Source organism: Mycosarcoma maydis, chromosome 4 (genome assembly GCF_000328475.2).
Source record: "Mycosarcoma maydis chromosome 4, whole genome shotgun sequence".
Taxonomy (NCBI): domain Eukaryota; kingdom Fungi; phylum Basidiomycota; class Ustilaginomycetes; order Ustilaginales; genus Mycosarcoma; species Mycosarcoma maydis.
The window spans coordinates 428,525-444,328 of NC_026481.1; the positions used below are offsets into that span (position 1 = coordinate 428,525).

The window sequence follows — 15,804 nt, forward strand, 5'->3', positions numbered from 1 at the left end:
AAAAAAAAAAAGCTGGACCCTCTCAGTCACGAGTCTGTCCACATCACGTGCGTGGTACACGCCCCGCCATTCACGATTAAGACGAGAGCCTCCACACCCACCAGGAGCCAATAAATCAATCGTGAATCAATCGTGTGAACAGCAATCCCGAATGAGTGAATGAGTGAATGTGCAACGAGAGTCACGAGTTGTTTGTTGTTATTCTCTTCGCCGCCACTTTCCGCGACGTGCAGCTGTGCCAGGTTACCGTAGCACAAGGTTGCTTCCAACGATCACAGGCGTGTGACGTGGAGCGGTCCGTACACCTCTGCTTAACACCATCATCATCATCGTCACCTATCACGCTCCGTTGACTACAGACCCGACCTGGACCTCCCCGCCTTACTGGCTGAGCAAATTACCGCGATGCCGTTTGGCTCGCCCTGCATTCCACTTTGTCAACCATGGTAGGCGCTCTCTGGATTGACAGTGGCTCCGACAGTGATAGCGATGCTACCTCGGGCAAGCAACGTCGAAACAGACACCGTCGTAGCGCTAGTGCGGTAGGAGGTCCATCTCGTCTAAGTGCAGCTCCCCCATCATCCTCGTCCTCGGTCATCGTTCTATCTTCGTCCCAAGATCACGGCCAACTGGTTGCAGCAAAAGTTCAGCGCCATGGAAAGGCTGTGGTTGGGACACTTGGCAGCCACGCTCGCCTGATGGATGCGCATGAAAGTGTACAAGCAACACCAGCTCAGCGCTTGGCTCAGCTCCTCGCCGATAATTCTCCCGACACCTCGCTTCCTAGCTTCGGTGATCTTCTACGACAGCACAAGTCACGAAGAGACGCCGCAGCGTCTGCGCATGCCTGCGTACCAAGCGGTCAGGGCTCTACAAGCATTTGCGCGTCGCGCCCAACATCGACTGCGCTTCCAGCAGGTTCGCTCAGGCGCACCGTGTCCCAACCGATCGCTTCCAGCTCGCAAGACAACCCAACTTCCTCTCGCTTCCGTCCATCTGTTCGTCGTCCCACCAAGTATGCAGGTGCAGATGCGACCGCGCCGGAGGTAATTGAAATTGGGTCCGACTCGATCGTCGATTCTGCCAGTGAAGCTGATGCCGAGCATGTCCTGTATACCTCTTCGCCCATTCGGTCCCAGCGTAGCCTCAGAACTCAGCAGCCCTCCAGCCAGCCTTTGGTCTTTTCTCCGCCATCTCGCGTTTCTGCGGCGAAAGGGCGATCGGGTGAGGCAAGACGCACTCGACCGAATCTCAGGGCTGACTCAGCTCCGATTGTCATCCTGTCTAGCAGTCCGCCACCGCCTTCGTTGCCGAGCACTAGCCAAAGCTCGTCTGGTCATGCGGTTGGATACATAGCCGAAGAAGAGTGTATGCTCCCAAACTTTCCATCATCGTCGCTTCCTTTCGAAGATCCACCACCGAGCCCGCCCTCTACGCCCGTTGGCGCGCCTGCTGCAGAAGCTTTCGATGCCTCGCCTTCGCTCAAGAGACGAGGCGTTCATTCGGATTCCAAACCTACGACGCCAAAGAGACCCAGGCCGATAAGCAGAACTGGCTCTCTTTTAGAAGCTTTAGATAAACTCTACGCAGCGGACGACATGGCCATGATGGACCAAGACCAAGCTGAGAATTCAGCTGACGGCGACCGCGTCCTAGGGATCTTTTCAGCTGTCACTGCTCCAGATCTTACTCGAAAGGAGAATTCTAGTGCGCAACTGTCACCGTCGAAAGCTCAAAGATCGGCTGCAGCCAAGGAAGCGCGCGAAGCTAAGGCACGCGAACGCGAAGCTGTCAAGCTTGCCAAGGCGCAAGCCGCTGCGGAAAAGAAACGGTTTTTGGAAGTCAATCGTCTTCGCACGTCGAAAGCGGACACGATGCGCGAGCTCATCATCGATCTTGACCGTACGCTTTTCAGCGCCGGTCAGCCTTTTGCCGGATATCAAGAGTCGATCCAGGCGCGTTTCGAACAGGAGGGAGCAAGTGTGCATCTCTGCGATGCTGTGGTAGCTCCGCCTTTGGTACGATTCAGGAGGAAGGTCAAAGCGGAGTGGAACAACGAAAGACGACATTGGGTACCACTGAATCGAGAACAAGTCCGAAGAGAGCCAATGGTGATTGTGTATATCGATGCAAAGCAGATTGTGCAATTGGTGGCGGAGGGAGGAGAGCAAGGATTGGAGAGTTGGTATGGCGATTTGGAGCGAAGGTTGAGTGCAGCCGATGGTGGTCGAGAGCGAGGTGACGGGCAGCAACGGCAGGTATTTCTGGTTTGCCAAGGCCTGATCAAGTACTATGCTCGACTGAGGGCAAGTGAGAACAGGGCATATACGGCGCGCATCCGACAGCAGTTGGCAGAGAGTCAACCCGCTGATCAAGCTACGAGCACCGCTTCGGATGCTGTTCCGAAGTCAGCACCACGGAGAGCCAACACTGCCATCGGCAGCAATAACCACAGCAGCAGCAGCAGTGGCGGGGGCGGCGTGCCTGCTCAATCGATCGTCGAACGCAGCCTGTTGCAGCTGAAGCTCGTTCACCGATGCTACGTGATCCACGCGGCCTCACTGGTCGATGGCATCGAATGGCTTCATCAACTCACGTCGGACCTTTCACTGAAACCGTACAAATCGCTTCGCGATAGCCACCTCTCGTTTGCCGTCGATACCGGCCGCAACACCACGTCTTGCTGCTCAGCTGCCATCTACGCCCTGATGCTTGAACAGATCCCACGCGTCACCCCGGCCATCTCACAGAGCATCACCACCATCTACCCTTCGCTGCACGCGCTGCTAAGAGCGTACCAAAGCTGCAACGACGAAAGCGAGCAAAGGGCAATGCTCAGCAGCATCCAAGTAGTCAGCAACAGGGACGGAACCGAGAGGAGAGCCAACAGGACCAATCTCGGCTTGCAGCTGAGCAAGAGGATTCATGCCGTGATCAGGGGTACCAACGCCGACTTGCTCATCAATAAGCCCACCAAGGATTGATCATGTGATGCATAACGCTGCATCTCGAAACACCATTCAAAGCTAAGTGATTAGGCAAGCAAGCACAAAGCAGCGTGGTCAAGTGTGCTTTGTATTTTCCCATGTCAGTGTTTGGTAAAGAAAAGCGCCAGCTCACAGACGCAAAGGCGGTTGAGAAGAGTAAGCGACATGAGGTTCGGAAAAGCTTGGTAGCATCCATTACAAGACGTTGCACGGATGTATCAGGCTTTACTTGCGGACGAAAGGGGGGAGGATGAGCCAGGGGGTTCAAAGACAACTGGTGCGGCGACGAAGCTGTTATCCGACAAGGGGGGCGCGTTCTTCGTCGGTGATAGCCGAAGTGTTCCTGCGCGTAAAGATGGAGAGTACGGCCCTGAGGACGGCGATCAGGCTGATGATGAAGAAGGCGAGAGCGGACCAGTGGATAAACTTGCTCGAAGTCTGGTGTTGGAAGATGGCCAAGAGACTCAAGCTGATGACGAGCGCGCCTGCGACGTCGCCCTCCGAGTACCACACGTAACCGGCGGCGGTGGATTCGAGGAAGAGGAGCGAGAGAAAGACGACAATCTTGGTGATGATGCCAGCCTTGTGGGACAGCGCGTTGACACCGAACGCCTCGAAACCGGTGACGAAAAGGAGCACGACAACAAAGCCGTGGTAGAGGCTAAAGGGAAGGTGAACAAACACAGTGTCGGCCAAGTTGTTGGCGGTGTGGTGCACTTTGAGCGATCGATAGCAGTGCGAGACGGTACCTGCGATGAGTAGCATGACAATGAAGGCGAGGATGGCGTAGATGCGATCGTGGTGCGCGTTGACCTGAGCCGAGACGAGTCCAGAGTAGATGGCGTTGAGGATGCACAGACCGGGGAACCTCCAGCCGATGCCGTGGACAACGTGGGTAGAACCGGCATCGGTGAATTGGTAGACGATCATTCCGAGGAAGAGCAAGTGGATAAAAGGCCATACGCCATAGATCCAACGCTCGGGGGAGAGGTAGGTCTCCTGCACTACCGGATTAGCACCCACGCCGAGCTGCGAGTAGACGTTGCCCGTGGTGAAGAAGACATAGGCCACGATGTTGGCTACCTTGAGCAGAAGGTCGTCGTTCCACGCCATCGTGAGAATGGGATTGCTGAGCAAGACCGAGAGGATTCGAGTTGGAGAGCAGAGGGAGCAGCAGCGGGATGCGCGGCGATGGGAAGCAGATGATGGTCAAGGATGAAACAAGAGAGAAACGAGTGTGCTCCATCCAGACTGGCATGTCTCTGATATAAGCTAGCTGAAATAGCTAGCTGCCAAGGCTCACGGTCCAGCTCAGTCAAGGTAAGTGCTGCTGAGCCTTGTTGGTCCCCCACAGTCGTGAGTACGCACAATCACGAATCGCAAATCGCAAATCGCAAATCGTGAATGCAGACGGCACGCTCGACACTCTGTGAGTCACGACTGAGCAGCAGCGCCAGTGTACAGTCACGAGTCGTGAGTATTTCGAGTGGAGGAAGACGAAATCCAGCGCTGTGGTTCGCGTGCGATGCGATGCGATGCGGTGCGGTGCGGTGCGATAAAATCAAGAATTGTGAATGCGATGCGGACTCATTCACCCTTCACGATTCACGATTGGTGGAGTGTCTGAGAGGAACAAACGCACAGTGACGCAGTCCAAGCATGCAAAGCCGAACGCGTCCATCGTAACTGGGCGAGCTCAACGTAGCACAGCGATGATTCGGAAGGCGTCATGGAGTCGTGCTTCTCAGACCGACAAACGCTTGAGCGCAGCGCCGCGCCGCTTGAGCCGCCGCATACATGCGAGCCTCGAATGTGACAAAGGTCACACGACCTGACCAACAACTTGTTCAGCCCAGGCTCGACATGCTCGTGTCTGTACTGCACTGGACTGTACACGCCATGCACACTTTGACTTTGGATTCAGGATTGTGACCGCCTAGCCAGCCAGCCCAGCCAGCCAGAGGCTACTACTCAAAATGCTGAGGCAGCATTGCCAGCGACGTGGGCACGCCAAAGCTGTATCGGGCAGCGATTGGTGATGGCTTTGGGGGCGAATCAGCAAGGTCCGACAGAAAGTATCACCAACGGATGGCAAGCCGAATCGTGAATCACGAATTCAAGAATCACAATTGAATCACGCTCACGGATCGATGAGACCAGAGTCGTGAGTTGGTCATGTGTCACTTGGTGCTTGTCACGGGTTCCCGCTTTGCATGTTAGCCCATTCATGGCAACAAAATCTTAGAATCACAAATGGTCTGACATCTGGGTGAAAATGCCACATGGGAAATAACCATTTGTGATTCGGCCGTGAAAGGCTCAGGCGAGATACGTGGCGTGGGGCGTGGCAAACGTCAGCTCAACGTGAATCGTGTATGAAGCGTAAATCACGAATCGTGAACGGCAGAGCAAATGACGTAGCTGAACTAGCTGAACAGGGACGATTCAGGTTGACGCCCAAGCATTCGTGATTTCTTTCATCTTTGGCACCAGGTCATCGCCGATGCTCGGCATTGGACACGCAATCAATCGACGGGTCAAGCCAGCACGCTCTCTTTCAGAGATGGAGCTGCGAGCGTGAGTTGAAAAGGCGATAGGATGCGTGTGGCACTTGCACACTGATCAAGATGCTGATGAAACAAGGCACAGCGACTGTACTCTGTTGTACGACGCTAAGTCCCAGTGCAATAGATGACCAGTCACGAGTCATACCGAGCCTTTGTTTTTCCTGCAACCCTGCAGACAATCATGTCATTCGCGAATCAAAACAAGCTGGAACGGCGAGCTACACTCGACGGCGAGCCAAAATAGACTCGTGATCTGTGATCCAGGTTGAGCTGAGATCGCGCCGTCCAAGAGCATTGTGATTTACCGTACGATTTGGCGCCCGAAAGTGATATATACGTGTGCATATCTACAGTATTCCAAGATATATATACATGTATGTTCTACATCTATCTATAACATAGTGGTGAGTGTGGCTGGTTGATGAAACAGCAGAGAATCGATATCACCGACTAGCGCGGCTGCCTCGTGCTACTCGTGACTGTTGCTCGGCTTCTAGAGTCACGAGTCTGGTTCCGCTGTGATTTGAGGTGGGAAGCATTCACGATTCACGATTTACGATTCACGATTTACGATTCACGATTTACGATTCACGATTTACGATTCACGATTTACGATTCACGATTTATTCACGATTCGAGATTGTAGTCACAGTCGTGAGTCTGTGAGTTTCGAGTTTATTATACAATCAGTTGTTAAAGAGAGCTTCTTTCGAAAGATGCAATTCAAGCACGCACGCACGCACGACGAATCGCGAATAACTTCAGTTATTAGCAACCATTCGTGATTCAATATTACACTCAGGCTTATATGGGCCATGGGACGTGGGACGGTCCAAGCCCTCGTGCCTGCTGGATTGACGATTGAATCAGTCGTCATCACGCTCAACGCAGCTGCAGAGTCGTGAGTGGGATTCATGATTACCTGCCTGCCAGAAACAGACTCACACCAACACACACCGACACTCACGCCTCGCTCGACTCGCTCGACGCTCCCACGCTTGCATTGGCTGGCAGCTGCTCGCAATACTTTCGTCTCGATCCTCTGTTGACTACTCGCTCCGCGTCGCTCCGCGTTCCCTTTGATCCGCTCTCGATCTTGATCCCCTCTGAGCTGGATCGTCCCCACCGCACATTGGCACCGCCCTCGATCGCAGCCTCTGCTGCTACAAGCTGTCGTTCATCTAGCAGCCATCTGGGCACGCATCGTCTACGCATCTCTAGCAGCCGTCTGTTAGCAGCTGCTCTTTCATTCCAGCATCGGCGTGTACAGCGCTTGCGAACACACGCATCAAAAGCCTGCAACCAACCAATCTACAGCCTTTCGCTTGCCGCGCTAGCCACATCCGGCACAAATGACGCACGCTTCGAATGGCAGCCTCACATCGGGCGACGATGTCGCTGAAGCTGTCTACAGCTTCAAGCTGCTCGAAGCCCTGAGAAAGGGCGACCAGCAGGCACTCATCCCCCTTCTACAATCAAATACCAAATCCGCAAACTTGCTTGCAAAGGAAAGCACCAGTCCTCTCCATCTCGCCGTCCGCTGTGCCGACTTCAACATCATCTCGTTTCTCTTGAACTACAAAACCATTCATCTCAATGCGACCGAGGCCCAAAACGGCAACACGGCTCTTCATATCGCCTCAGCGTCCGGTCGCGATGACATCGTCCAGCTGCTGCTCGATCAGCAAGACATTGACGACACCAAACCCAACAAGGACGGCAGAGATGCTCTCGCAGTCGCCAAATCTCCCGAGATCGCTCAACGCATCCAAGTCAGTCGCGCTCAGCTCAACGCCAAGTATCTCGATCATCTCGACGCTTACGAACAAGACGTCTCGCGTGCCGACGCCAACATCCACGACCTGCTCAACTTGCCACGACACGCCGTCATCGACCTCAACGCGCACAGCACCAACGGCAGTACGCTCCTTCACGAGGCCGTCAAGCGCAAGGACATGCGCATGATCGAGACCGCCGTCCGCAAGGGCGCAGACGTCTATGCCCGTGACCGTCTCGGCAAGCGCGTCAACGACGTCACCAAGGACGAAAGGGTCAGAGCGCTCTTGCGTCAGCTTCACAATGCTGACGCTGCCAAGGCCTCGCAGGCCAGTCAGTCAGGCCAACCGCCTTGCTTCAAGGGCTACCTCGGAAAGTGGACCAACATCGCCCACGGATACAAGACGCGATGGTTTGTCCTTGAGGACGGCATCCTCTCCTACTACCACAACCAGGACGATGAGGGCAAGCAGTCGCGCGGCGCCATCAACATGCGCTATGCCAAGATTCGCGCCGACAACAACGACAAGCATCGCTTCGAGATCATCAGCGAGACCGGCAAGGGCACCTCCAAGCTGTACCTTCGCGGCACACATCCCGTCGAGCGCGCCAGATGGGTGCAGGTGCTCCAGCAGACAAAGGAGTTCTTCAACCTCGAGCGACAATCGAGCCGTGCCACCGAACACTTTTACCGCCAACGCGCGCCTTCCACCTCTTCGCTCTCGTTCACGCACAGCATTCAGACTTCGACAGCGCTCGCCAACCCCGCTGCCATCGTCCGTCCCTCGTCCACCGCCCCCAGCGAAAAGGGCAGCCGTACCGGTTTCCTCTCGCTCAAGTCGCCCAGCACACAGCCCCCCTCGGGCACGGCAAGCGAACGATCGCTGCCGCTACTCAACCGTAGCCCAAGTCTGCTCAGCCGGCCGTCAAGCGACGAACGAGGCGAAGATGAAGCTGGTGCGGCGGGCGCAGCAGCAGCACGTCTGCCATACGACAACGAGTTCCGTCTCACCGCCGAAGCGCTCAAGGCGCAGGCCGAAGCAAGTCAGCGCCTCGTCGAGACGCTGATCGCCTCCAACGCACTTGTCACTGCCAGCGACAGTGGCAGCACAGCCAAGCACAGCCGCACTTTGTCGAGCTCCAATGGCAGCAACCCCGACACGGTGCACTCGGCTCTCGACGCTGCAATCAGGAGCAACCTCCAGCTGGTTGAGCGCTACCAGACCATGGTTGCTGCACGTGAAGCTTACATGGCCAAGCGTTACGAGCGAGAGCTGCAGATCAAGCATCTTTGGGAAGAAAACATGGCCGTCTTGGCGCAACAGCACGCCGAGATGGAAACGCAGCTCAAGGAAGCTGCTGCCGAAAATGCGCGCAGGCGAAAAGCGTTGCGCGAAGTGCGCGAGACCATGGGTTCATCGCCAGGTTCGATTCTGTCGCCTGGCGGTGTTGGTGGCGCGCTTGCTACGTCGAGCTACGTGGCGTCGCCGCTTCACGCTCATGATCAACGCCGTCAGTCGACGCTCCAGTCGTACGAGATGGCTGACAGCGGTGGAGCGGGCTCACTCGCTGCGCGTCGGCTTGGCGAAGAGGGCGGTGCGCAGCTGCAGCTCGACGACCAGCTAACGCCTCCGATCCAGGCTCAGCGTTCCACCATCCTGGGCATCGCCGACGAAAAGAGCATGGCGCGCGACTCGATGGATGACGCTGAGGACGATTTCTTCGACGCCATCGAAACGGGTGATCTGCCTGGTCTCAAAGTGGAGCAGGCGCTCAGCCAGCCTGAGACGGATCTCGACCAATGGCCCGATCGCTTCGACACGGAGGTGATCGATGAGGTCGTCAAGACGTCGCTGGAACCGTACAGGCATCTGCGAACCGAGTTGCCGATTGGCAAAGACGACCGACCTTCGGTGTCGCTATGGGCTATCCTCAAGAACAATATTGGCAAGGATCTCTCCAAGATCACGTTTCCTGTCAGCTTCAACGAACCCACGTCGATGCTGCAGCGAATGGCCGAGGACATGGAGTTTTCCGAGTGTCTTGACGCTGCGTCGATGCAGGAGGACTCGACCAAGCGTATCGCATACGTCGCTGCATTCGCCATGAGCAACTACTCGTCCACGATCGGTCGAATTGCCAAGCCGTTCAACCCGTTGCTGGGAGAGACATTTGAGTACATGCGCCCAGACAAGAAGTACCGGTACTTCTCGGAGCAAGTGTCGCACCACCCGCCCATCTCGGCGTGCTTGGCGCAATCGCCCACGTGGGACTACATGGGCTGCGTCGACGCCAAGTCCAAGTTCCTGGGACGTACGTTTGAGATCCGACCGACGGGCGTAGCGCACGTCAACCTCAAGGTGCCACGAAAGTGGGTGAAAACCAACAAGGAACTCACCACGGCGCCTATGTTGTCGGGAGACCACGTGCTAGAGCACTACTCGTGGAACAAGGTGACGACGTCGGTCTCGGGCTTCATCGTGGGCAACCCTACGATCGACCATTTCGGCGATATGGAGGTGACGAACCACGCGACGGGCGATCGCTGCGTGCTTACGTTCAAGCCGCGAGGTTGGCGGGGCAAGGATGCTTTCGAGATCCGCGGCAGCGTGTTGGATGCGCAAGGTACGTTGCGATGGGACATTGCGGGTCGGTGGAACTCGCAGCTGGTAGCGCGAAAGTGTGGAGCTGGCTCGGGCGATCTGAATCCTGACGAGTCCGTGGATGCTCCCGACGGACAAATCGCTACGGCCCAGCCTCTGGCCGAGTATCTGCTGCTGTGGCGCAACTCGGAAAAGCCCGCATCGCCGTTCAACTTGACACCGTTTGCCATCACGCTCAACTCGTGTCCGGACGAGTTGCGACCGTGGCTCGCGCCAACCGACTGTCGACTCCGCCCAGACCTGAGTGCGTTTGAGAGCGGCAAGTTCGACCAGGCCAACGAGTTGAAGCAGAAGCTCGAGAATTTCCAACGCGAGACTAGGAGGATGCGCGAAACGGGCGAGTTGCCGCCTCATGAGCCGCGCTGGTTCAAGAGGACCACGGATGCGGATACGAGGGAGCAGCTGTGGCAGCCGTTGGCTGCTGCGCCTGGCTCTGGCGCTAATGGCAAGGAGGCCACCTCCTACTGGGCAGAGAGGTACCAGGTTGGCTCGAAAAAGGCCAACGGAATCCACGCCGAATGGAGCAACGTCTATCATATTTTTGGTGATTTCGAGGTTCGCTGATCGTTGCCTCATGACAAGCATTCGCGAATCGAATCGTGAATCACAATCACGAATGTTTGGTCTCTAGCTCATCTCGTCTGATTCCCGGACAGTCTTGTCTTGTAAATATCTTGGTTGATGGTGCAATAATCTGGATTCGTCATGTAGCAGGTGTCACTCGGAAACGCACTGGGAGCGAGGCGATGTGCCTCTGCAGGCAACGTGGACACGCGACATCAGCGTGAACGATTCAGCGTGGTGAATGTAGGAATCTGATTGGCTGCGTGGCTGCGATTCGCCTGGCAACACAGCGCGAGACGCGAAACGCGATAGTGCGAGCGCGATTCTCGATTAGATTTGATGACGGACGATTCGCAATTGGCGTGGCGGTGCGTAATGCGCTCTCGAGCGCACAGAGAGAGAGAGAGAGAGAAGAAAGAAATGCACAAATTAGAAAATTCGGGTTGAGAAGAACATTTCGATGTGTATCCAACATGCGAATCGTGTGGTGAGTGGTGAGTGTTGGAAGCTTAATGCGTTGTGCGAGCAAGTACAAAGGTTGGTGCACAGATGAAGGGTTGCGGTCTTACCACGATCCATCGGTTATTCGCATCCACACAAGACAAGATGAACACGGCGCCTTCACCATTACCTGAACTGCGCGGTAGGCAGCTGATCGTATTTGATTTCGACTGGTAAGTTGTTTGTCGAGCAAGGTGGTGGTGGAGGTGATGGTGGGGGGGGGGACGAGCGCAAGTTGAGCTGACAGATCTTGGTTTGTGTAGGTCGTTGGTGGATCAGGATACGGATCGCTATGTACACGAGGTGCTCTGTCCGCCACTTCGGGCTGAGTTGCAGCGACGAAAGAAGAGCGAGCAGTTCACCGATCTGTGCGCATCGCTGCTAGTCAAGCTGCACGAACAAGGCGTCACCGAGGACGACATCCGCTCGGCGCTCACTACGCTGCCTTTCCATCCTGGTGTGAAACGTGGTGTTTCCGCGCTCAAAGCCGCCGGTCAAACTACATTCTTCCTGCTCTCGAACAGCAACACTTTTTATATCGACACGATCCTGCGTCACCACAAGCTCGATACACTGTTTGACGAAATCGTCACGAACCCCGCTGCATTCAACGAGCACGGAGCACTCATCCTGCAACGCCGCATCCTCGCCACCGACACGCAGCACACATGCAACGTCGGCTGCTCCGCCAACATGTGCAAGGGCGCCGAACTCGACGCGTTTCTCCACCGAAACGGCGGCCGAACCGCATTCGACAGAATCATCTACGTCGGTGATGGTGGAAATGACTATTGCCCCGTGCTTAGACTGGGCGCCAACGACGTCGCATTTGTCCGCAAGTTCCGAGGCCTCCAGACCAGAATTGCAAGAGAAGGCGGCGTCAAGGCCGGTATCAAGTACTGGAATGGCGCCTGGGAGTTGGAGGGTTACCTGAACGAGGCCAGGGGTCAACCTGCGCTCGACTACTAGATCGAACCCGCACGTTTGCTGTAGATGCCTTTCTAGCAATTCGCAATACACATTTGATTCGCATCTTGTACATCTCTTTTCGTTGAGCTTGGCATTCACGATGGGCGTGCGCTTGCGTGTTCGGCATGTCGCCAAGCATTCGAATGATGGCACAGCCTGGATCCCGAGACGGTCGCTGAACAGGATGCGCTCCACTGTCTTGCTGCGATCCGCCTACGATCCATCGAAACGCTGCATCGGCGCTCGAGTGGGATGCAATGGCGAACCGAGCATCCATACCGACCATCGCGTGGCACGTGCGTCGTCCGTGGTGTGGTCTGTCAAGCATGTTCCCGCAGCCGATACATGATACGCGCCGCACGCTCATTCAAACTTTGCAACTCTGTGTGATTCAGGACACGCCCAAATCGGCGCGGCCCTTGCAATGTGCGAGTATCCGAGTCTACATGCACAGCGACAGCTTGAGCCAGCCTGAGTGGAAGCGCGTACACCCGGACCCCGCACGCCGCTCCACCAACCGAGTTCGCATCGGAGTTGCGCACGCACTCGGACACGACGCATTGGTCCGCGTCTTGTGCAACCGTCGGCTCGCACCGCACAGTATTGGGCGCACGTATGCCTCTGCATATCAGCTTAGCTTGCATGCTCTGCGCCCTCGTCGAGTCGAAACAATCGACTGCAAATCCAGAGAAATCAAGAGTGTCCATTTTCACTTTTCACACGAGCATACAGGGCAGTAAGGTGAGCATGAGTACGAGCAGAGATGCAAGTCGCGAGCACCGCGTGGTGATGCGAGTGGCAGAGTTCGAGTGGCCATCTGAGGCAGGGTTGCCGGGAACGGGTAAGGCGCTGCAAGTGCTTGCTATGACGGGCAGATCGTCGGCGGTGGCGGCGGAGCGCGTTGGAAGCAGAGCACGGTAGGTGCTGGATGCAGCTACTTTGGTGGGCACTACACCGAGCGTTGGCGTGGATGTCGCATTCGCAAAGAAGTACGCTACGCTGCTTTGTGACTGGAGCGAAACCAACGAGTTGGGCAGTACGCTGTTGATGGTCGTGGCATGGTTGCGCAGAAAGCTCGACAGATCCGCCGTCGGTTGCGGTGAAAAGACGACAGAGCTCTGTGTAGCATCGGCGCGCTGCCTGAGCGGGTACAGCCCCACCTTGGGCGGCTCCTTACCGTTGATGCCGATCGAAAACACCGAGTAGACCGCTCGTAAAAACGGCGTACCCAGGATCCAATCCACGCCGCTTGCGTCGGCTTGCGCAGCTGAAGGCCAGGCAAAGCACAAATACGGCTGCTGTGCATCGGGCCCGATAATGTAGTCCGAGGGGAGCAGTGTGATGTTTCGACCACCAAAAGAAAAGTACATGCGATCTGTAGTGTCGCATGGCACGATGAAGCGACCGTCGCCGACGTGCCGGCTGTTGCGGATCGACGAGAAGATCGACGCCACAGCCGACGGCGGGCCGAGTATGGACGACGAGCCAGTATCGAGCAGCGCAAGCGACGTGCGTAGCGACGTAAAGCTAGGACGCAGTGTGGCTTGCTGACCGGAGACGCCAACCGACGTCAGCGGCAACACCCACTGCACGTACGGCCCGAGCGCAGATGCGTCGAGGTTGAGCGTGTTGTTCGCCGGCACAGATGTGTCGCCGGAAGGAAACGGGTAAACGTCGTACCATTCCACCTGACTTCGCTCTCTCTGACTCGGCAGAATGGCTGGGTCGACCGCACCAAACGTCGCTGTACCTCCTTGTCGTGTCAAGTACAGTCCGAACAACGGGTAGGAGGCGCCACTCGTCTGCAGCAAGCTCGTCAGGAATGGCAGTATCTTGACCTGCGCACCGATCTGATCTGCATACCCGATCAGACTCCTGGATACTACGCTTCCGCGAGCAAATCCCAAGCCGAGCACACCTGAAATGCCCTGCTCACCTAACGTCACATTGGTCGCGTTGATCAACGCAAACGCCTGCTGATCCACGCTCAGATCACTGATGCCCACCTTGTCCGCCACCACGACGCCGGAGGCAGATGTGGTGTCGTCGTAATAGATCGAGAATGGGATGTCGACCATTTCTTTCGTTTGACGCTTCGCATAGCCGTCAGTACCATGCGAGGACGAGCGGGTGTTGTTGGTAGCATTGCCGCCAAAGCTCGAGGCGGTAAGATTGAGCCTTGTCTCGGAATCTACCTGGATCGGCTGGAACGTGGTGCTCTTTTGCGAATCGAATCTGAGCACTTTGTCATCCTGGCATTGCGACGAGGCGCAAGCGGTGGACGTGATCCAGAGATCCGAGGAGCCCGTGTCTAGCTGGACAAACACCAGCTGTGCGGGGCTCGAGGAGAGGTTGAGCGGCACTTGATATGCGCCAGAGAGGTAGCCGAGCGTTTGGATCTTGTCATTCGAGTTGGTGCTCGATGTGGAAGCACGACGGTCCTGACGCGCGAAGAGCGAGCGGCGACGCGCGACCGAGGCGTGTTGGAGTTCACGTTGCGTAGACGCGTGGTCGGTGCTTGTTGTGACCAGATGGTCGGGCGCTCGTAGTGAGATGACAGTTGGACGGTCGCGTGAGTTGTGGAAGAAGGCTGGCGGATTCGAAGGAGTCGCTCTTGACGATATGGCCAGAAGCGTGATGCATACTAGCACGCCGATTGTCCAGCGCCGAGAAAAGATCATGGTGGATGTCTCTATGGACCGTCGCTTGGCTCGTCCGTGTATAGCTGAGCTGAACAGGGCGTTCTTAGAGCAGCACCGACCGGTGTTCTGTGCAGTGTGACGTGAACGTAACAGTCGCAGCCTTTTTGGCTTTTTTGTCGGCCGTGCCTGCTAGGGGACCAGGTGGCGCTCTTTTTCGTGCGGCTGGCTGTGCGACCACCAGAGAGCCGTCTTCCTAGCTTGGTGGTCAGGTCGATACGAGCGTTACGTTCGGTAGCGGCATGACCGGAACGGCATGCAGGAAACGGTAGAATGACATCAGTCACGAGTCGTGAGTGTAATCGTGAATCGTGAATCGTGAATCGTGAATCGTGAATCGTGAATCGTGAATCGTGAATCGTGAATCGTGAATCGTGAATCGTGAATGGCGTGGGCAGGATGGCAGGTGTTAGATCGGTGCTGATTGCATGCTAAGATACGCAGCACGTAGCCGTGAGTCACATAGTCATGAGTCGTGAGGGTGCAGCTTTGGCAACGTGCACGAAACATGACAGCGATTTTAAAGCCTCGTGCCTGTAGTCGAACAGAAAAAGAACAAGAAGAAAAAGGCATAGCGCAAATAATTATATCACCAAAATGTGGACAGAAAATGATGAGATGATGGGCATGGATCGGAGAAACGTGGGCAGGATCGCCGATCAGATTGAGAATCACCATCGTGAATGGATGCCAAGACAGCGAGCTATGCATACCCATTTTCTGAATAACTTAACGATAGTTGGCAGGTGGATGTGCTGTGATTTCGAAATACCAAGCCAGGTTGACGCTTCGCCTAGGTGAAGGTGCATACAATTGATGGTAGAGGCACAGTATCACGGCGCTTCAAGCTTGGCAGCCAAGCGAGGGCACGATGCGTGCAGATTTAGGATATGAAAAGAAAAGTTGGAAGGAAGCCTTTCATCGAGTGAAAAGGGCTTGCGATCGTGTTGGATGATCTGGGCACAGCTCGCAACGGTAGCTGATCCATGTTGACATGCGAAGGAGCGTCGAATTACAGCCAGTGATCGACGGCCGAGCAGAAGCCGCTGTACTTTTGGACTCGGCGCCGGCGGTGAAA

General features: G+C 55.9%; 5 protein-coding genes across 5 annotated transcripts; 3 read left to right on the forward strand and 2 right to left on the reverse strand.

Annotated features, from left to right (window-relative positions):
• Window positions 1–443: 443 nt before the first annotated feature.
• Window positions 444–2,984, forward strand: UMAG_05201 (uncharacterized protein; the record flags this gene model as incomplete). Its single annotated transcript, XM_011389941.1, has 1 exon — window positions 444–2,984. One exon carries the CDS (start codon window positions 444–446, stop codon window positions 2,982–2,984), a length of 2,541 nt encoding a protein of 846 aa, XP_011388243.1.
• Window positions 2,985–3,281: 297 nt separating this feature from the next.
• Window positions 3,282–4,100, reverse strand: UMAG_05202 (uncharacterized protein; the record flags this gene model as incomplete). The annotated part of the gene is made up of 1 exon (XM_011389942.1): window positions 3,282–4,100. One exon carries the CDS (start codon window positions 4,098–4,100, stop codon window positions 3,282–3,284), a length of 819 nt encoding a protein of 272 aa, XP_011388244.1.
• Window positions 4,101–6,906: 2,806 nt separating this feature from the next.
• On the forward strand, window positions 6,907–10,557 carry UMAG_11568 (uncharacterized protein; the record flags this gene model as incomplete). Its single annotated transcript, XM_011390087.1, has 1 exon — window positions 6,907–10,557. The coding sequence occupies one exon, from the start codon at window positions 6,907–6,909 to the stop codon at window positions 10,555–10,557; it is 3,651 nt and encodes a 1,216-aa protein (XP_011388389.1).
• A 606-nt stretch (window positions 10,558–11,163) lies between these two features.
• On the forward strand, window positions 11,164–12,027 carry UMAG_05204 (uncharacterized protein; the record flags this gene model as incomplete). The annotated part of the gene is made up of 2 exons (XM_011389943.1): window positions 11,164–11,231; window positions 11,322–12,027. 2 exons carry the CDS (start codon window positions 11,164–11,166, stop codon window positions 12,025–12,027), a joined length of 774 nt encoding a protein of 257 aa, XP_011388245.1.
• A 716-nt stretch (window positions 12,028–12,743) lies between these two features.
• On the reverse strand, window positions 12,744–14,708 carry UMAG_11569 (uncharacterized protein; the record flags this gene model as incomplete). The annotated part of the gene is made up of 1 exon (XM_011390088.1): window positions 12,744–14,708. The coding sequence occupies one exon, from the start codon at window positions 14,706–14,708 to the stop codon at window positions 12,744–12,746; it is 1,965 nt and encodes a 654-aa protein (XP_011388390.1).
• Between the last annotated feature and the right edge of the window lie 1,096 nt (window positions 14,709–15,804).